The 21,153-nt window shown below is 43.2% G+C and overlaps 1 protein-coding gene across 3 annotated transcripts in view; it reads left to right on the plus strand.

The window, feature by feature from the left end:
• The first annotated feature begins 277 nt into the window (after window positions 1-277).
• The window catches only part of CACNA2D2 (calcium voltage-gated channel auxiliary subunit alpha2delta 2), a 719,552-nt gene continuing 698,676 nt past the window's right edge, over window positions 278-21,153 (plus strand). For all 3 annotated transcript variants that reach the window (XM_048488253.1, XM_048488254.1, XM_048488255.1), the window contains exon 1: window positions 278-804. In XM_048488253.1, coding sequence (XP_048344210.1) covers window positions 680-804 — 125 coding nt within the window. In that variant the 5' untranslated portion in view covers window positions 278-679. The remainder of the gene's footprint in view (window positions 805-21,153) is intronic.

Genomic DNA, 21,153 nt, shown 5'->3' on the forward strand with positions numbered 1-21,153 from the left:
AGCCCAGGTGGCAAAAGCGCGCCAGCCCCTGAAAAAAGAAAGGCGCGATTGTTGGGCGGCGCGCGCAAGACTGGCGCCTGGGCCCGCCGAAATGGTCCAGAGACTGCAAGCGCTCGTTCGGCAGCCGGCTGCCTAGGGAGCATGCGCCGTGGCGGCTGCCGAGGATGGAGAACGTTCCGAACCGAGGGAGGCTAGCGGAGGGATGCAGAGAGCTGGGCGGGAGGGGGAGGAGGGATGCGAGGGGAGGAGGCTGGGCAGGTGGGCCGTCTATTTGAGGGAAAGTAGCAGTTCGGATTCGCTCAGTGTTTGTCACGGCAGAGCCGAGCCCGCCGCACGAGGGCCGGAGCGAGTAGCGGCAGCAGCAGCAGCAGCAACCTGCTTGGCCGTGCAGGGAGCCCGAGCGCAGCTGCCCAGGCTCCCTCCCGCCTCGCCTCAGTCTGCCCCGGTCGTGGCATTTTAGTGCGGGGAGAAAGGCTGCCACCGCTTGCTTAACTGACTCGCTTCTCTGGAGTAGCCGCAGGATACCCGGCGGCGCCGCCGCCCCCCCCCCCCCCCCCCATCCCGGACCGATTTCAGGCTCCCAGTTCAAGCAGGGGACTCCTGGACAGCCCAGCACCAGCACCGGGGACAGCGCGCGACAGTGAGCTGGTGCCGCCGCCGCTGAATTTTTAATGGAAAAATGGCGATCTCGGCTCAGACCTGCGGCGCATCTTGCCTCGTCCCCGCTCTGTGCAGCCAAATCCTCCTGTGCCTCGTCCTGTCTACTCCCGCCGCGGATGGCTTCAGCTTTCCCCAGCAGTACACGTAAGTAAGAGCCCCTCAGCCGCCCCCCTCCCACTGCTTGCCAGGGTAGGCGCCCGGCGGCGGCGGCGGCGGCGGCAGCAGCAGCAGCAGCAGGGAAGTGCAGCCCCGGGCTGCCTGACGGGCGCTTTGCTCGCAACTTGAGTCGGGTTGCATCTGGTGGCGAGCGCAGTTTTCGCCTCTCCCGCTCCAGATACTTCCTGCGATACTTCCATAAGCCCCGATTTACATGGCTTAAGACTGCTCGGCTCCCCTCAGCAACCTCCCTCCCCCCTTTGAGGGTGAGGGAAATTAACTGGCTCAGAGATTCTGCTTTCCCCCAGCTCCTGTTCTTCCCTCAGTCAAGTCTGTTCATAGTAACACACGACGACGCTGCTTAATCAGCCAAAGATGCAGTCGTGGATCCAAATCCCACCTAACTGATGCTCCTTGCCAAAGTGGTGGGATGAAGTTGTAAATGCTGTGAATGCCAATGTATTGTCTTAACGTTTTAAAACAGCAGCAAATCGCTGGCTACTGCAGGGAGAGGACTTCTTTCATTTAAAAATAAAATAGGAAGATTTATGAATCAAGGCAGTAGTTCACCTGGGAACTCTTGCTATGTACAAAGTTTTGAAATATGACAAAGTAGTAAAGAACATGTTTAATTTTGCCACATTGTTTATTGACAGTGGTAACTCCCCCTGCAAGTTTCTGTTTTTAAACTCTTGTTGGATGTGTCTTCCTGGCTTAGCTTCATTCTCCTTTCTACCCCCCTTTGCTTAAAAATGTTTGGTATGAATACATCATTTGTAGGAGTGGAGTAAGGATTACATAAAGTTCAGAAATAGATCCATTTCTAGGTTAAAGAAATGATGAAATTTTAAGTTTCAGCCAAGAGAGAAGTGGATATTGTTTTCATGGCTTACAGGTGCACCCACACAATCTTGGCAATGCAGGAACAGCTAGTGAAATTCTCCGACAAACTAAGATTGCATTAGAAGTTGTAAAGCTACAGACTATCCAGGGATGTTTTATTATTATCATCATCATTATCATTGTGATGCTTGAAGTGACACACATTGATTCCAGTCTGCTGAGACAGAAGCTTAGAAAGCATCTTCGGAGATGGGGAAATGAAAGGCAATATGCCAAATGTCTTTCAGGAGCACTCTGCTGTTAAAAAGATTCTCACTAAAACCACACTAATTCAAAATTTCTTCTTTTGTGTGAGATGCATAAATCTGCAACATGTTTTATTTCACATGAAGTTTGGCTGGTGTCTGTCACCTCTGCTTCTTTAAAGGGGGAAATGCCTCAAGTACTCAAGACAATGTTAGTGATGTTGACCTTTGCTTCTGGTTAGTATTTTGTTGGAATACATTAGATTCCAAGTCTACAGGGGACTTAATTTACTGCCAATCCCTTGTGATAAGATAAATGTTCTTAACAGTGTGATTAGATGCAAGATTGTAAATGTATGTGACCTGCTGAAGGACATACCTGTCACAAAATGTATGCTCATTAACTCATCTCAGGATGCCCTGAGGGGTCCCCACAGACCATTTTTTAGATCTTCTTTGGAAACATTGTAGTCAAATGTGATGGTAAGCAGATGGCAAGCTTGTTGGCCTGCTCCCCCAAAAAGTTTCCTATATTATTATTTTTACCTACAACAACAACACATAGACTCTTCAAGATCTGCGGTGCAATGTTGCATCCATTTTTCTCAGCCTCTACATACTATTGACCTCTGAGACCGAGCTGCCGGTCAGAGCTGCCGGGCTCTTTTCCTGACAAATATTCATGCAGATCCCCCTGGGATGTAAAGTTCATCATAAGGTTTCTACCTGGGGTGAGGTAGACAAAATGCATGTTCAGTTCTAAATGTTTAGAGTTTGATCTTGCAGTCTTCTTGTGTGTATGAGTAATCCTTCCTCAAGCAAACAGTCCCATCGATGTGCCTAGTCTCTGTATGAATAACTAAAATCACCCCAGTTCCTGTTTCAGTTTTTCCTAGATACTGAATTTGTAACAACACTTTCAACTTAGAAGGAAAACATTTTATTGTAATTGTAAATAACTGAGCTGAAAATACAATACAGTGAGTGTAAAGGTTGGTGTTCAGTTTATAAACATCATAATTCTCACAGACAAAAAAGGAGACATGTTTCAAGACCTGTTATCCAAATTTCAGTGTAAATCTTGCTAAGTAAAAATGCCGAAAAACACCTTGTAACATGCACTTTTTCGTACCTCTTGTTTATCAGTGACACCATGGATCTGATACTGTATTCTGAAGCTCCAAAAACACTTGTTGAAGTGGCTGATTATCAGAGTATTGTACAGTTCAGTAGAGAGTGGTCTACTAGGGATGGTTAGATTTTAGGTCAGGTAGGGATGGTGAAAGGTGTAATCATAATAGACAGTTTTCACATTAATGTATCTGAGCTGATATTGCAGCTGAAAACAAATAGAAGAGAATATAGATCTTGGCTTATCTCATTGTTGCTTTGGCTTTCACTAATACATACTTTTTGGAAGAAAGAGGAGGCATGACTGGTCATTAGACGTTGACATATGACTGTTGGCTAATGCCCTTTAACATGTGAGCTACAGTGCAACATATTGCTCTCCTGGGCTCACATCAGTGTGCAATGTAATACTTAATAGCAAAAATACTACACAAGAATGAAAACACAATCCCACATGAATTCCCTTCCATAACCAGCCTCATTTAAATGACCCTTGATTTAGAAAACAAATTCAGACTATTGAAGTAGGTCACAAAGAAGAATTTTGAAGAAACAAGGATGGCACATTGGGATAATGTGGGGAAATGCAGTTATGTGTACTTAAAGCATAGCAGTGTTGTTTAGTTAGCAGTGTGGTTTAGGAAATAAACCACAGAGGGTTTTTAAAGGAATACTTGAGAGATACTGCAGCATCTAAAACAGTGTTCTTTTATTGGAAGCATTCTTACTGTTTGACATTGTCCTTGCTGAATTTCTTTTCTTCCTTTATAGATGTGATTATACATATATGTACGCACACATGTGTTTGTATGTGAGTGTGTGATATACATATGATGTATGTACATATTCCTTAAGTATACGGCTTTGTCTTGCGCAGTTTTAGAGCTGTTTCTGTTACAGCAGGCCCTCTTGCCTGCAGCATGCAAAATGATTATAGTATTTGCAGTTGGTTAGCTAAAACTCAGATATGATTTAAATTGTTTGCAGTGGTTTTGCATATCAGTTCCCTCATTTTGTGCCCTGGTAAAACCTCTGGTGTTTCATATTATCTCTCTTTTCCTGGGAAGCATGGTTTTAATCATCTTAAGCTGAGCTAAGGAAGGCTTGGCTCAGCTTGTTTTCTAATGTAGAATTTCTCATTGAGATTTAAAGAAATCAAAATCCCAGATTGGAACAGGCCCATTTTGTCAGGCATGTTGGGTGGTATCTGTTTGATTGACAAGTGAGAGGGTATGCCTGTGTACAAAAATGAGATTAAAGGCTTTGCTCCTCAATGCTGATTTTTTCTTTTAAATACTTTTAGGCATAGGCTAACTGGTGCTGAATAGAAACAGGATATTGTGGAGGTATGTCAGCAGCCTCACCATGGTACCATGTGAAAGAATATCCAGTGTAAGATTTAGTGATTTAAGGAAGTTGCTGCCTGTCCTCAAAGTTCTGTGAACCATTAATAGAAAGTCATGTAACTAGTGTGACATAATCCATATATTCAGAGGTGTGTTTATCTGTAGTAGACAAAACAATGAAGAAGTCTATGGAACTTAAAAGACTAAATAATGAATGGAATAAAACCTACTTCATCAGATGCAACAAGTATAAATTGATATCAGTATCCTAACTTTTAAACAAAGCAAGCTTATGTCTTGTTCCATAGAACAGGATAGTTGTTTATCTTTTAAGACGAACTAAATTGTATCATTTTCCAAAGACTAGGGAGCTGTTCTCTTATTACGGAGGAGAAATGGTTTCTACTATTCTCCATAAATGTGAGAGTTGGTTAGCTAATCCTATTGTCTGGCAGTATGGCGTCTTTGCTGTGTAGATTCAGTTCTTAGCTCAGTTGCAGATATTAATTCCTCTGAGAGGCGTGGTAGTTGCCCCTACCAAAAAAATGGGCATTTTTTCAGGCATCCAAATTTACAAAGGGAAGGAGATTATTATCAAAAATGCCATGAGGTGGTGATTATGAACACCAAGTCTAGAGTCATCTTTAAATATTAGTTATTGTTTGTCATTCCTTGTATTTTCTTCTCAATTTATTATTTCTTTACCTTCATGTTAATACAGAACCCTTTGCCATACCTTTTCCTGTATTAGTGCTTTTCTCAACAGAGCTTCTGGAAAATGAATGGCTAGCACCCTTTTTTGGATGCTCTAAGAGCTGGAACAATATGATCACTGGACATTCATAGCTGACTGTGTGATGAGGAATATGTGCTTTCCCTAAGTACAGAGCAGCATTTGGGAAGACTTTGCATTTAATAAAGGCATGTCCGTCCCACTGCTCTTTGAGACAGTTACCAGTATTATCTGTGAGAATCTTGGCTCTGTCTGAATGATCATTTTGTAGAAACCTGAAAGGTTGTAAACTCTTATCAACTGAAGATGGTCCACTAAAAGCTATCATCATATCTACTTGCTGAAAAGCTTGGCAGTTATGGGCACAAACACAGAAAAGGGAGACAGTAAAAATACCTTGCAGTATTTCAGCTTTTTATTAAATCTCCTTTCACCTGGATCCAATTTTATTTTAGATAGGGATATCTCATTTAGAAAATGAAATCAATACAGAAGTAACATTGATCAGCATACCAATGTATACATTGTTTCTAATGAAGTGCTACTGGCAAAATCTTTAACATTTCCTACAACAGTCTAGTTTTATTTTATTTTCAATTTCTCTCACAGCTGTCGTGATAATATAACACTAACCCCAATTCTGTCAGATGAGCCTGAAAGGGCTATTTCTTCTACAGTGTTCAGCATCTATCAAAATGGCTTACCAAGGGCAAGATGAGTATGCAAGGATTTATCTATTTCATCTCCAGTGAGTTAGACTTGCATCTCCATACACTAATGGTTTCCAGACAGTTGAAAGTGGAACTCACTTCTAAATTTGAGATTTTAGGGTGTCCTAAAGCACAATCCTGACAAGATAGAGGTGCTACTCGTGGGTGAAAGGAAAGGATGCCTGGTCTTCTGCTATGGCAGAACTTCTGGATATCTTCTCCATTGCCAGTTGTGCCAAAATGGCAGTGGGGATGAAATGATGTGGGCATACCAGTTTCATGCCATTACATGCTGGACTCTGTTCTCTGAATTCTCTCTGGAGTACCTGACCTGCCAAGTGAAAGGACTGATCTGGGTATTAAAGTATCTCCTGTTCTGGATGGGGTTGCAGTCTCCCTAAAGGATCAGACTCCTTGGCATCTGACCAGGAGCACCTAATCGGCTGTTGTCTTTCTTGGGTAAAAACAGACCTAGCAGCTATATTTAGGGAATGCCAGGCCTACATTTATGCTCCCATATAGATGTTTGGAGCCTGGGAGAGGGAAGCATTACTGATGCTTTCACATCACTTCTGGATGCTCTTGGAATTTCAAAAACTCTATGGTAAATTCTTTAGAGATTTGGTCAGTTCCTACAGTGTTGGGGGGGGGGGGGAGTTGCCATGCCTTCTACTATGGTGGGGGCACCTCCTTCTGCCAGCACTCATTGCTCTAGGTTGTTCTGAGAGTTTCTGGGAACTCTATGGTTTTAAATCATAGAGTTTCTGACAGTTTTTAGAACAACCTAATGTCACGTCCAGGCAGCCCTATAAGGAGGGCAGCAGTGTCTTTTCCTGGTGTTCTTGTGGAAGTGATATCAAAACATCAGCAGCAAAGTTTCCCCTCCCATTTTCCTCCTGCTGCTCTGTGGAATGTGGACAGGCAATGGTGTATGAGGGTTCCCCACCCTCCAACAGTCACCAGGCAATACTCACTGTGGTGCATGTCCTAGGAACTTCTAGATTAGAGTGTTTCAATATGCACTATATGAGCTGACTTTGTAGGGTGTCCAGAAACGATACTTGTTATGTAGTGCTGTAGTAAGAACATTGAATGGAGTGGATTGTAGACATCATATCAGTCTTGATTTGGTTCTCTTACCCTGTATTCAGGTTGCTTCCAGAATCAATTCAAGGTGGTGTAACAACTGCCTATTTCCCTTGAATTTGCCTAGCCATTACTGTCATGTTTGACCATTTTTGGTAATGATTATCACCATTCTTTCCAGAGGAATAAATATTTGTAACTAGGAATTCAACCAAGCTGGCAAACAAGCCACACTTCCAATGCCAGACAATTGGATTAATTAACAAAGGTCCATTTTTCACAGCTGAAATAAGATGTCCTAGGGGCCTTAAAAAGGCATCTTTAGAAGGAGTTCTGCACAAGGTTGTGGGTTGTGGGTTTTCCGGGTTGTATGGCCGTGTTCCAGTAGCATTTTCTCCTGGCGTTTCTGCACAGCTTTTCCCCCCAAGATGTCCTCAGGACACCTTATTTCTGCTCAAGGTGTCTTTTTGTGAAAATTCTTTAAAGTGTGCCTTTCCCCGCCTAAGGTACCTGCAAGACTTCTCCTGCCTGGCTGTGCAGAATGCAGAGCTCAGGAGGTATCTTATTTTTCCTGCCTGACCTTTTTGCTCCCTGGTCAGTTTCACTCTTCACTTGTGCTCAATATTTTGTGTGCAGCTGAAGAGATTCTCCATGCTGCCATTTGGTGAAGGTAGCCCCAGGACATTTGCCCTGCAGGCTTTGATCCTGGGTTCCTTTCAGCCCCCAAAAGTACATATTTGTACTCAGCTAGTCCTGCTGATTCCAGCAATATATACTTTTCCTATTATTTTAATTTTTGATGAACTATTTCTGTAGCTATGCAGACACAAATATGAGAATCTGAGCTGCTCAGAAAATGAGCTTATTACTCATCGAAAAGCACTGGGTAGACTTTTCCTCTGTGGACCAACTTAGGCTGATTCCGCATGGGCCAAAAACAGCAGTGTGAAAACGAAATGAAAATGGTGTAAAAGGGTTTAAAATGGTGTAAAAAGGTTTATACTGTTTTCACACCGTTTTCACACCGCTGTTTTTGGCCCATGCGGAATCAGCCTACGTTTTTTCTCATTGCACAGAAAAACTAAGCCTGCCCATGGAGGCTAGGTCTACCCAGTGTTTTTCAATGGGCAGTGAACTGGTCTTCCAAGCAGCTAAGATTCTTTTATTTGTATCTGCAGAGCTATGGAGATAGCTTCTTGAATTTTTTTTAAAGGAAAACTATATATTTCCAGAATCAGCAGGTCAGCTGGGTGGAACAATGTACTTTTGGGGCTGAAATGGTGCCCAGGATCGGAGCCTGAAGAGTAAACATCCTGGGCAACTTTCAGCAAATGAAGCAGGGAGAATCCCTTCAGCTGCATATAAAATGTCTGGTGTAAGCTTAGGGTGAAACTGACCAGAGAGCAAAACTGTCACATGGGGAAAAACCTCTTTTCCCCTCTGATGCTTCTGCTGTCTGGAAAATGCACCAGAAGGCATCTCTCTTTAAGGTGTCCCCCAGACATCTTATTTTGTGCGGAATTAAAAGAAGCTTTTGCCTCTTTTTAAGACATCATACAGATATCTTTTTTGTGCTGTGCAGAATGGACTCAAGTCTCACATTTATGGATACTATGGATTTATGGATACAGTTCCTTTCATCAGATTAGCTTTGCCAAGATCTTGGGAAGCTACAGCAGTTGTTATTCTGGCAGGTCTTCGAGGTAATAGGCTGATTTCGTTTCAAGTTTGTATGACTTTTATATGATTAGTGTGTATTCTACAATCAGGTCGTTATAATCACCTTAAGAGTTTGGATTACCAGTAAGAGAGCAAATGTTCATCATTTGCCCTTAAATCAATCTTGTAAGATGTGGCAGTATTTTAGATCATCTAGTTACAGGGCTTCTCAAACTTTTGTGGCAGAATCCAAAAGTGAGTTGCTGCAACTCTCTTCCTGATTGGTTATGAAACCAAGAGGAAAAAGGAGAAACCTGATGAGCTGCCATGTGGTAACTCTGGAATGCTTGATGCCAATTTGGGGTTTGACTCTGCACAGCATGCCAAGTGATCATGAAATATGCCCTGTAGTGCTATATCCTGCAATGCTATATATTTATGAAAGCCAGATATGAAAAAATGAAGTGAAAACTTGTGCAGTGTCAACTAATGTGGGCTTCCTGCATTTTATGATGGGAAAGGGGAAAGTTATGTGGAGTTACTTTTCAGGTGACTGTAGCAAGGCAGATTCCACATGGCAAGGATTCTACATTTTGCTTTCATGACCTGATCAAATGCAAAGGTCATGCACAGTGACACATTTCCACCTAATTTGGGCCCTCAGGATGGCAAACAACTAAAAACATTAAAAATCAACAAACACACAGAGACCTAATCAGGAAGAAGGGTCAATAAAGGAAATCAGATAGAACAAAAAGATCTTCACTCACTGGCAAAAGATAATGATAGATGAAGACAAATGTAAACTATTCTCCCGCTATGTCTTTGGTGCCAAATCTGAGTAGGCCATTGCTCAGGTTGCCATCGTCTTGCCTCAAATGAGGATGTACGATCCATTGTGCTTTTTTTTGTTTTCTGATCTAGGAAACTGTCATGCTCAAGAGACGCCTGACAATAATGCATTGCACATCATGCATTCATTTACCTTGTGTGTGTTGCCTGTCTTTAATTGTTGATAACACTACATGACAGCACCATGTGTTAGAATACACTTAACACTACTTTTAATGAATGTAACAAGGCTTTAGTAATCTGAACCTTCTCATTCTCACTTTCTGCTGCAAGAAGTTTGATAAGAGCAAGGGGAATGGAGAAGGATGAACTTCAGTCACAATGGATAGTGTTTGCAGATAATTAAGCTGTAGAGAAAAAATGTTTTGATCATTTAAAGCACTGGAGGCAATTTGTGGCCCATCATGCTGAATGGGGCCCCCTTTCCACCCTGAGCCCTGCGGGGGTAGGGCAGGATAAAAATGTAATAAAATAAATAAATAATGCTATCCTTGTCATGGACTCAACATGTCTCCCCCTGCGCCTCCTTCCCTTGAAAACAAAAATGAGGTGGAAGGCCATAATAGGAAATAATTCTTGTACCAAGTATTTTAGTTGCTTTACACTATTTGTGCTTTTTAAGATGTTATGAATTCCCTTGCAGGAGTATTCTTGTTGTTTTAAAAATGTTGGTTTCTGGAGTGATAGTACTAAGTGGACCACCTGCTCCTCTTAAGGGAACTTTAGTAAAAACACACATAGAGTCTTTCCCTGGAAGGGACAACAGGAGGACTGCCTAGACCAGCAGTGATCCAATGAGGCAAGGTCTTGCATGTTTATAATATATTCAGAGTGGTGTAGTGCTTAAAGTGTTGGACTAAGATCTGGGAAACCCAGATTTGAATCCCCACTCTGCCATGGAAACCTTCTGGGTGATCTTGGGGCAGTCACATACTTTCAGCCCTGACACTGGAAAGCAGAGGCGTATCTAGGGAAAATGGAGCCCGGAGGAAAATCTGTTTTCCGCTCACCCCCCATTTTCTCTAGATTTTGCCCGGGGTTCCATTTTCCCTAGATACACCGGGGGGGGGGGGGGTGGGACCTTGTTTTCTGTCCCATTCCTCCCTCACACCCTCCTCAGTGTTTCTGAGTGATGGCCTGCTTAGGACTGTCCTAAGCAGCCCAGAACTCAGTCAGCAATGTTGAGAAGGATGTGGGGTGGGGGTGGAGGTGGGGGTGGGGGTGGGGGAACGGAACCTTGCTTTCTGTCCCATTCCCTGCCCCTACTCTCAGCATTGCTGTCCTAAGCAGCCCAGTGTGAGGGGGGGTGAGACCTTGCTTTCTGTCCTGTTCCCCCCGCCCCATCCTGCACTCTCCTCAGCATTGCTGAGTGCTGGGCTGCTTTGGACTGTCCTAAGGAACGCAGCATTCAGTTAGCAATGCTGAGAAGGATGCGGGGTGGAGTGGAGAAATGGGACCTTTCTATCTGCCCCAGCAGCTGTCCCTCCACCACCCTTAAGTGCCCCGCCTCACCTGGGCCTGGGCTGGGGCTGGATGTCTGGATGGCAGTGATGGAGGGGTAGCTGCAGGGGCCAGTGCAGGGGGGTTGGGCAAGGCACAGGGTGTCTGGTGGTGGCATGGGGGCAGTGGCACTGGGCTTGGGGCTGGCAGGCAGCAGGGGTCTCCCAGGTGTGGTGTTACCTGTGGGGAGGAGGTGGCAGCAGTGGCCAGGAGGAGCAGGAAGAACCTTTCATCCCTGGCGGCAAAGGTGTCACAGACCCACGGCAGACAACAGGCCCAGTCAAGAGACCAGAAGAACACTGTGGGTATGGGGGGCGATTTTGTGCCCCAATGTGATTAAGTTGGTGGCACCCGGGAACATGTGACCCCACATGTCCCTCTGGCAGGTATGCTGCTGCTGGAAAATATGTGGATGGGAGATTTCCAAGGAATACTAGTGGCATGATGTGGAGACAAGCAATGGCAAACCACCTTTAAATGTCCCCTGCCTTGAAAACCAAATGGGATCGCCATAAGTCAACTGTGACTTGATGGCAAACACACACACACACACGCACACACACACAAACACGAGAGAGAGAGATATGTGCCATATGTGACTACGTCCATTATATCTAACAATTTATGTGTATTTCTATGGTCATGAAAACTATGATTATCTGGATTTAAGACACAGTCTGTACCACTTGTATAACTTTTAGTTTCCAGCTTTTTGTATTGCCTTCACAGCGGATTTGCAAGTCTGCATTAGATTTATACCCTGCCTTTCTTTCATGGAATTCAAAGAGACATAGGCTGGGAGAGAGTGCACCATTCAGATTCTGACAAGACCCAGATCTGTTTAGTTTCAGCAATGTTGCTGCATTATGTTCTTTCAGAACACACCATGGAAGCTTTTTACTTTCATGATAAATATACATATCATATGGAAAATAAAATACAGCTATTGCTGCTATGGTAAAGAAGAAATCCAGGCTGCCCCAGTACATTCTGCCAATCAAGAGTGTGCAGATCCCATCACTGGAAAACTAGTAGTAGAATCCTAAAAACGCTTTCAGTGGAGTGCACCCACTGAATAGACCTGAGTAGTATTCTGAGTAGCTTTGCTAAGGACGACATTGTTATTCTCTTAAAGTATGTGTGCATTGTTTTCTGGAAGGTGAGAATTTGCACGCACACCTACATGTGGGTGCATGCGTGGGTGGAAAGGATTGCAGGCTACTTAAATCTAAACTGGATAGAAAGGAGTCCAATAAATAGATCTCAAGACTGGAAACACATTCTGGGCATATATTTCAAGAATTTTCAGTCTGTATTGGTGCAGCATTTCAATATAGCTGCATGAAGCAAAATCTCTAGAGTCCACAACCAACCAGGGAAGAAACTCTTTCCATGATCCAGGTATATCACTATAAAATCAGTTCCCTAGATACCACTGCTATTAAGGATTTTACTTGGTATATGAGGATCAGTCTGTCTAATATATCATATTCAGTACTCCAGCCTTCCCACAGAAAACAAGAAATCAAGACAGTATGCGGATTCAAATAAATGAAATGACTCTCTCTTACTCTAGATTCTTTTAAATATATTCTTACGTTGGAGTCACAAACTTCTGTCTAGTAACAGGGAGCTTTGAAAACGGTCATATTTCTGCCCTGTGGACATTTTATAAAATCAGGGCAATTGTGTGAAAGCATTAGTATACAGTTTTCTTATGTCTTCTTCCTTCATAGATGAATATCTATTGGCACAGGTACATATTGGCACATGTACAAATAGATCTATACGTCTATGTTTTTGAAGTTTAAGAGCTGCTTATTTGAAAGTGCATGCTTACCGCAGCCTGTTTGGAGAAACCTGGAGATTTGTTGCTCATTTCCCAAGTCAGTTAAGTTTCCCAAGTCAGTTCAGTAACAGTGGGCCTTTCCCCAGTTACCTTAAGCCCTGCACTACTCTCCTCAAGTAGCACGGGGTCCCCCGGCACTCCCCACGACAGGGGCGGCAACAATGCAGCCGCCCCGAGGCTGCCGCTGTCGCACCCCCTCAGTGCGCGGCATCCCTGGTGCTCTTGTAAACTGCGCCTTTTGATGGGGACGCCTGGGCGCGTGCCAGAAATGACGCACGCTGAGAGCAGCGCGTGGCATAAAGGGGGTCGTGGTGAGTGGGGAAACGCCCGGTGTCTTCTTTCCTCTAATGGAAAAAATGTTGCCCTGCTGAAGGGATAACTCTGTAGCAAGAGAACCCAGTTGATGAAAAGATTGGTATGTGAATATTACAGTAGGAAGCCAAATGGTCCTTTTTCTGTTCTTTTCTGAGAGGTATAAGATGTTTGGCCAAAATTCTGAATTATCAGTTTTTGCATAGCTTTTTTATTGCTCTAAAATGAATTCTGCTAATGACCACAAGCCAAAATAGTATGTTGTATCATTTGAATTAAAGTATCCTGTATGTGTGCTCTCTGTACTGCATTTTCTATGTTCAAAACAAGATAGAATCTTGTGCATTTATATTGGGAGAGTAAAGCTGTTTTTCTTTGGAAGAGTGTTTCATTTCACTGCAAAGGTAAACCCTGTTCAACTGTTCATGTAGTAAGGTAGAGAAAACCACATTTAATTATTCAAGGCCATAAAGCCTGAGAGAGTTACAGGACTATGAGCCTGAAGTCAGTAAGGTGTGAACAAGAGCTTCACTGAGTGCACCAGGCTTTCTCATTCCTATTGGATTAAGTAACAACTTAACCCCAATGATGCCATCTTCAGTAATTCTGTGAAAACTTTTGGTGTTATATGATGGCGATGACCAAACCAATGGTATTACATTTCTTACCAAGTAACCAAGTATTCCCGAATACTCAGAGACAGAGTGAACTCAACATGAACTCAGTAGAAGAAAGAGCGTATCTGCCTAAAACTGGATAAGCATGCACACACGGCCTATCATATGTATTTAAATAGAAATCCTCAGTGTTTACTAAAGACTTATAAGGTATTTTTATAAAGATTACTTTGAATATAAGTGACCCTTGCTCATCTTGGTGAATTTGTATCTAATATCAATATAGATTTGTCTCTTGCAATATTAATAGTCTGAAGAGATCTTGTGCTCCTCTGTTAGGCACTCTTTAATTCTGTACTTACTGCTTAGAAACTGCATTGCTAGTATTATTTAAGTAATGACAGCTATCAACCACTTTCATGTAGAAATGCGATGTGACTATCTCAGATTTCATAATGTTTTCAAGAGTCTCAGTACTGAAATGGAAACTAGGACTCTTGAGTTAATTGTTTTTATCAGGGAAAACATAATCAGCTTTCTATACAGTGATGTAAATTTGTGTGTCTGTGTTGTGTACACTGTGAGTGGGTGACCTTCACTTTGCAAAGATGACATCTCAAGGGATATAAAATTAAATCTTTTGCATAGTTTCTGTAATTTTACCTAGGGCAGAATTTGGGAGAGATGATCCTGAGATTCTCAGCAAGGTTGTAATTCATTTGATACAGGTTTGACTCTTTTGGGCAGTGTCAGGAGCAATCGCAGTAACTGGGGCTGAGAGTAGAGAGCTGGTTCTGTAGAGACTAGATTTTGTTGCTCTGCATGGTCTATCTTCCTTTGGACAGCATAAGCAGAATTATGCAATAGAAATACTGGTATACTTATTTGTTTTATTTACATAATTTATTCCTATGACTGATTTTGGATTTCATTGGAGCAAAATTTGGATTTTCCCGTCCTAGAACCCTGGTTAAATTGGTCTGTAAGTCTCCAGTGCACTTTTCTCATGTAACATTATAATGAGAGGGAAGGTTGGAGTTGCACTCATCTGCAAATGAAAGGTATCAGAGAGCAAACAGAGGATCACAACTCACCATTATTTTTTCATAGATAAATATTTTTCTTTTTTTTCCAGACTCTGCAACATCTTACACACAAATTGCCTTTAACTATGGGTTAGGACCCTCAGGTGGATCAGGATCCACTTAATTAGTTGTAAAGGCTTCAAAGCTGGAAGCACATGGTTCTAGTGTGCATGTAAATAGACTGTTATTCTTGCCTTTTTGCATACATGCTGAGAAGAGTGGCAGAACAGCAAGATGAACTCTCTCTGCAGCAGAGGCATACCTAGGCAAACTGGAGCCCTGGGCAAAACCTGAGTTTGATGCCCGCCCCCCATGGGCGGCCACCCTCCCCTACCATGACCAAACAATGATTTTTTTCCATCAAGTCGTTTCAAAGTCACCATCACATTATAGAACATCCCCCAACTCACAAATCTGCACACAGCAATGGGCCATGCCACACAGCAGAAATAATTTTTGGAAAACATTTTCAAAATGCTTTCAAAATGTTTTATTACTGCTATGAAAACATTTTATGGTGTTGTATCCAGTCCCCCCAATTGGGGGAAACAGCATCACTTTCAATGTTATTTAAACTGGGGACCCAAGATTCTCCCTTTAAGGTGGATTTAAAAGGAGAATCTGGGCTCCCTAGTTTAAACAAGTGATACTGGAGTCCACCCCCAAACAGCATCATTTTCAATGGTGTTTAAACTAGGAAGCCCAGATTCTCCTTTTAAATCCACCTTAAAGGGAGAATCTGGGCTCCCCAGTTTAAACAACATTGAAAGTGGTGCTATTTTGGGGTGGATTCTCCCCCACCCTGAAACAGCATCCCTTTCGATGTTTAAACTGGGGACAGAGCTGGGAACAACAACAACAACAGCAACAATAATAATCTTTATTAGGCATTGAGAGAATAAAAGAGAGAAAGAAAACAAACATTGGCAGGAAGGGAGTGGATTTAAAAAGAGAATCTGGAAAAATTTAGTGGTTGCCTGTTGTCAGGTGTGTAATTATTAAGATAGCAGCACCAAAATTTCAGAGTATCTTCGTGAGACCCTAATGATGGTACCACCCAGGTTTGGTGAAGTTTGGTTCAGGGGGTCCAAAGTTATGGACCCTCAAATGTGTAGCCCCCATCTCCTATTAGCTCCCATTGGAAACAATGGGGGCACTCCCTTTGGGACTCCCTAAACCAAACCTCACCAAACCCAAGTCATATCATCAGGAGAGTCTCCCAAAAAATCCCTGAAATTTTGGTGCTGCTAGCCTAAAATCTGCACCCCTGCAGGCCAAAAATGGAAAAAACACTGAAAATACAAAATCCCCCACAAACGAACCTGCAATTTTGTCGCCCACCACGAGGTGGCGCCCTGGGCAGCTGCCCACTTTGCCCAATGGGAGGAACGCCTCTGCTCTGCAGTGGGAACAATTACTTTTTAACAGTGATGCATTCAAAGCTCTGTCCTGCAGTAGTTCCCTTTTCTTCCTTTTATGTCTCTCTGGCCACTCGCAGAAGATGGGGAATATGATTGCCAGACCCAGTTTGGGACATCCCTGGAGATTTGGGGATGGAGCCTGGGGAGGACAGGGATGCCAATGGAGTTACAAGGTCATAGAATCCCCCTTAAAAAGCACCCATTTTCTCCCAGGGAACAGATCAGAACTTTTGACAAAGTTCCTCACCAGAGACTATTGAGAAAACTCAGCAATGAAGGAATAAGAGGGGAAGTCCTCCTATGGATTAAAAACTGGTTGAGAAACAGGAAGCAAGAGGTGGGTTGTAAATGGGAAAATTCTCTGACAATGGAGAGATGAAGTGGTGTCCCCCCAGGATCGTTTTGGGACCAGTGCTCTTAATAACAACACCTATTCATGAAACGACCTGGAAGTAGAGGTGGGTGGGCGTGGTGGCCAGGTTTGCAGATGATACCAAATTATGTAGGGTGGTGAGAACCGCAAAGGATTGCGAAGAGCTCCAAGCGGACCTTGATAAGTGGGTGAGGTGGGCTAAGAAATGGCAAATGCAGTTCAATGTAGCAAAATGTAAAGTGATGCACACAGGGGCAAAAAATCAAACTTCACATACAAGCTTCTAGCAAGGGTCAGTGCTATCAGTTCACAGAGCAGAGGGAAAGGGGATTTGAAGCGTCTTGGACAGTTGATAGTTCCATGGAGATAATGTCAAACTCAATGCATGGCAGCTGTGAAAAGGCAAGCTCTATGTTGGGGATAGTTAGGAAAGAATTGAGAGAATAAAACTGCAAAGATTGTCATGCCCTTATATAAAGCAGGTGAGATGCGCGTGCATGCCGGAGTACTGTGTTCGGTTCTGAGGTCGCCACATCTCAGGGCTATTGAAGATAGAAAAAAGACGAAGAAGGAACGCGAGGATGATTGAGGGACTGACACCTTTCCTTAACCAGGAGGGCTGCAGCGTTTTGGGACTCTTTAACGGAGAGAAGGCGTCTGAGGGGGGGGATATGATTGAAGTCTACTAAAATTATGCATGGGGTAGAAAATGTTGAGCGAAGAGAAATTTTTCTCTCTTTCTCACAATAACTCTTTTAGAACCGGGGGGCATTCGAACCTTGAAAATGCTGAAGGAAGAATTAGGACTAATAAAGGAAACTCTTCTTCAGCATAGCGTGTGATTGGTGTTTTGGAATATGCTGCCACAGGGGAGGGTGTTGATGGCCACTAATATGGATAGCTTTAAAGAGCTTGGACAGATTTATGGAGGAGAAGTCGATTTATGGCTACTCATGATATGCGATCTGAGATTGCAAATGCTATATGAGATCCAGATTAGCGGGGCAACGGCATGAAGGCCGTTGCGTTCACCTCTCCTGCGTAATGACTCCCAAAGCCTGGTGGCAATACTCTTGCCCGAGTAGCAGAGGAAGCTTCTGAACTAGATGGACTCTGGTCTGATCAGCGGCTTGTTCTTATGTTCTTATGGTGTATGTGCTGAGGAGAAAAGCTGTAATTCCAGCAGGGGATCCCCACAGGACCACCACCGAGGCTGACATCCACATTAGTACTTGTGGCACTGAGTCCCACACACTTTCCCTTGCCCTTTATCTTTCTTTACCCTCTCTTCCAAGCCTCAGTCATCCTCATCCCTGCCAGTCAGGCCTCCAGCACTCTGCCCAGCAGATCCAGTCTTCCTGAGGAAATTGTTCTTTCATAGAAGAGTGTGGAGCTCTGTTTTGCAGATATGGACAAGAAACATTGGGCAGCTGGTGTGGGATGGCTCTGATTCATGAGGAGTGCGCAAAAGAGATTTTTTGTTGTTAATGTTGCTGTACCTGCCTGTGTACTTGCTTCTTCCTCACTATGGCATACCTCCTGATGATCAACTCATGTTTCATGTCCTTGGATCTCTTGATTGCTGCCCTTGGTTCTGGCCTTAATACTGATGATGTTATAATTATGGTTCTTTCTTTTCCTATCATGTTCTGGATATAATGTGTCTGTTATATGTCACGTGCTGAGTCCTAGGCTGCCATTTAGTGGTTAACGTTGAGCCCTATGTCTGCAAAGCCTGAAGAAGACCACCATACCACCCTGTGATCCTGTGTATGTGCCTTTTGTTTTCAAGGTATAATTTTATCTAGTTTGGTTTCAAAGTGTTCAGAGACAATAGTCTTTATTGAGGATTCCTTGATGTGAGGCTGGTATGCATAGGGAAAATCTCTTCCTTTCTCACGTAGGACCAAATAGAATATTCTGCCAACTCATGCCGCCGCCACAAACGGCCTGGTGATTTAGCTGAAAAGCAGCCTTTAAAAAACGACAGACCAGTTAATAAATATGCTCTAAAGAAGGCTTTGGAAGAGGTAAAGCATATGGCTTCACATCCGAGGATGATAGTGTCTGCTATATCATATATAGAATCTGAGATGAATGGAGGACTTATGCCTGCAGCAAGAGATGGTACATGTGGCGTTTGAATCACTGACTCGACAGTCCTCCAGATGTATTCTTCTACATTCACCAGCGGTACCAATCCCAAGCTGTAACTTTGATGGATGCATAAGATGTGTAGGTTAAGCCTGAGAGCAATGGTTGGAAAACTTGGTAAGATCTTTTCTTATTTTTTCAGAATAAAACTTTGCAAGTGATATACCACGAATCTCACAAATGTTCTTCACTAGGAATCATAAGTATGTCATTTTTTTAATTGATTAACTATTTTTATCTTGCATTGTAAAGCTATGTATGTAACATCAGTACATGGTATGACTGCTAACTGAAGATGAGCAAACAGAGAATTAAATTGGAATAAAAGCTTTGTTGCCCAATTCCCACAGAGATGTTTGAAACTATTTAACACTAATAAATATATTTAACTATTTAAAAAAATTAAAAGTGATCCAATGGAAACAACAGAAGAATAGCAAGACATACACAACTGTGAATTAAAAGCCTATTGGAAGTACTCTGAGACATGGGACACATTGTCCTTAACTTATAGCTGAGACATAAGAACAGGAAAAGAACATAGAACAAGCCAGCTGGATCAGACCAGAGTCCATCTAGTCCAGCTCTCTGCTTACTACATGATGGCCCTGAGGTACCTTTGGAGTTTCACATGTAGCAGGATCAATGAAAGCCAATGGCCTTCTGTGGCTGTTGCTCCCGAGCACCTGGACTGTTAAGGCCATTGCAATCTCGAATCCAAAGTCCAGATTGGTAGCCATAATCGACTTCCTCCTCCATAAATCTGTCCAAGCCCCTTTTAAAAGCTATCCGTCGGTTTAGAGTGGCCATCACCACCTCCTGTGGCAGCATATTCCCAACACCAATCTGCGTTAAGCATTGAAGAAGTGTTTCCTTTTGTGGATTCTAATTCTTCCCCAGCATTTTCAATGAATACCCTGGTTCTGTTATTGTGAAAGGAAGAGAATTTCTCTCTGTCAACATTTCTACCCCATGCATGGTACATAGACTTCAATCATATCCCCTCAGGCGTCTCCTCTCCAAACTAAAAGAGGTCCCAAAAGCGGCTGCAGCCTTTCCTCATAAGAAGGATGCTGCGGTCCCCTCAATCGGCCCTCGTTGCCCTTCTCTGCACTGCTATCTCTTCAATAATCCTTTTTTGAGAGATGTGGCGACCAGAACTGAACACAGTTACTCCAAGTCGCGGTCGCACCACAGCTTTATATAAGGGGCATGACTTCTTTGCAGTTTTATTCTCGAATTCGCTTTCCTAATTATCCCCAGCTTCATAGAGTTTGCCTTTTTCACAGCTGCCATACATTTGAGGTTGAGCATTCCCATGGAACTATCAGTTAAGGCGGCCCGAAATCCCTTTCCCTGGTCTACCGCTGACTGATAGCACTGACCCCTGTAGCTTTATGTTATGTGAAGTTTGGATTTTTTGCCCCTATGTGCATCACTTTTGCATTTTGCGGTACATTGAACGCTGCATTTATGCCATTTTCTTAGCCCCACTCACCACCTAATTTATCAAGGTCGCTTGGAGCTCCCTCGCCATGATCCTTTAATGGACCTCCACCACCCTACATGAGGTTGGTATCATCTGCAAACTTGGCCACCATGCTACCCACCCCTACTTCCAGGTCATTTATGAATAGGTTAAAGAGCACTGGTCCCAATACGGATCCTTGGGGGGGCACCACTCCCTACATCTCTCCATTGTGAGAATTTCCCATTTACACCCACTCTTTGCTTCCTGTTTCTCAACCAGTTTTTAATCCATAGGAGGACTTCCCCTCTTATTCCTTCATTGCTGAGTTTTCTCAATAGTCTCTGGTGAGGAACTTTGTCAAAAGCCTTTTGGAAATCCAAGTAGACAATGTCCACTGGTTCCCCCTTATCCACATGCCTGTTTACATCCTCAAAGAACTCTAGTAAGTTTGTAAGACAGGATTTGCCTCTGCAAAAGCCATGCTGACTCTTTCTCATGAGACACATTGCCCTTAACTATAACTGCCCTTATCTGTAAATTATAATTAGGCTTGGTAAATACCCTAAAAATTCGGTAAAATTCGGATTTATTTGGGCATAAAATTATCTGTATGCCCAAATAAGACAAATAACAGATTCGGATATACCTGAAAATTTGGGTCTGTTTGATTTTTTTTATTTTTGGGTGTTTTTCACATTTTGGCCTGCAGGGGTGCATTTTTAAGGCTAGCAGCACCAACATTTCAGGGTATCACTTGGAGACTGTTCTTATGATACCACCCGAGTTTGGTGAAGTTTGGTTCAGGGGGGGCAAAGTTATGGACCCACAAAGGGGGTGCCCCATCCTCCATTGTTTCCAATGGGAACTGGCGATGAATGGGGCTACCCTTTGAAGAGGGATCCCTTAACTGACCTCGGTAACACAAACTTTCAGATGTTATCATAAAGAAC

Source organism: Sphaerodactylus townsendi, linkage group LG03, assembly GCF_021028975.2.
Source record: "Sphaerodactylus townsendi isolate TG3544 linkage group LG03, MPM_Stown_v2.3, whole genome shotgun sequence".
Lineage (NCBI taxonomy): Eukaryota > Metazoa > Chordata > Lepidosauria > Squamata > Sphaerodactylidae > Sphaerodactylus > Sphaerodactylus townsendi.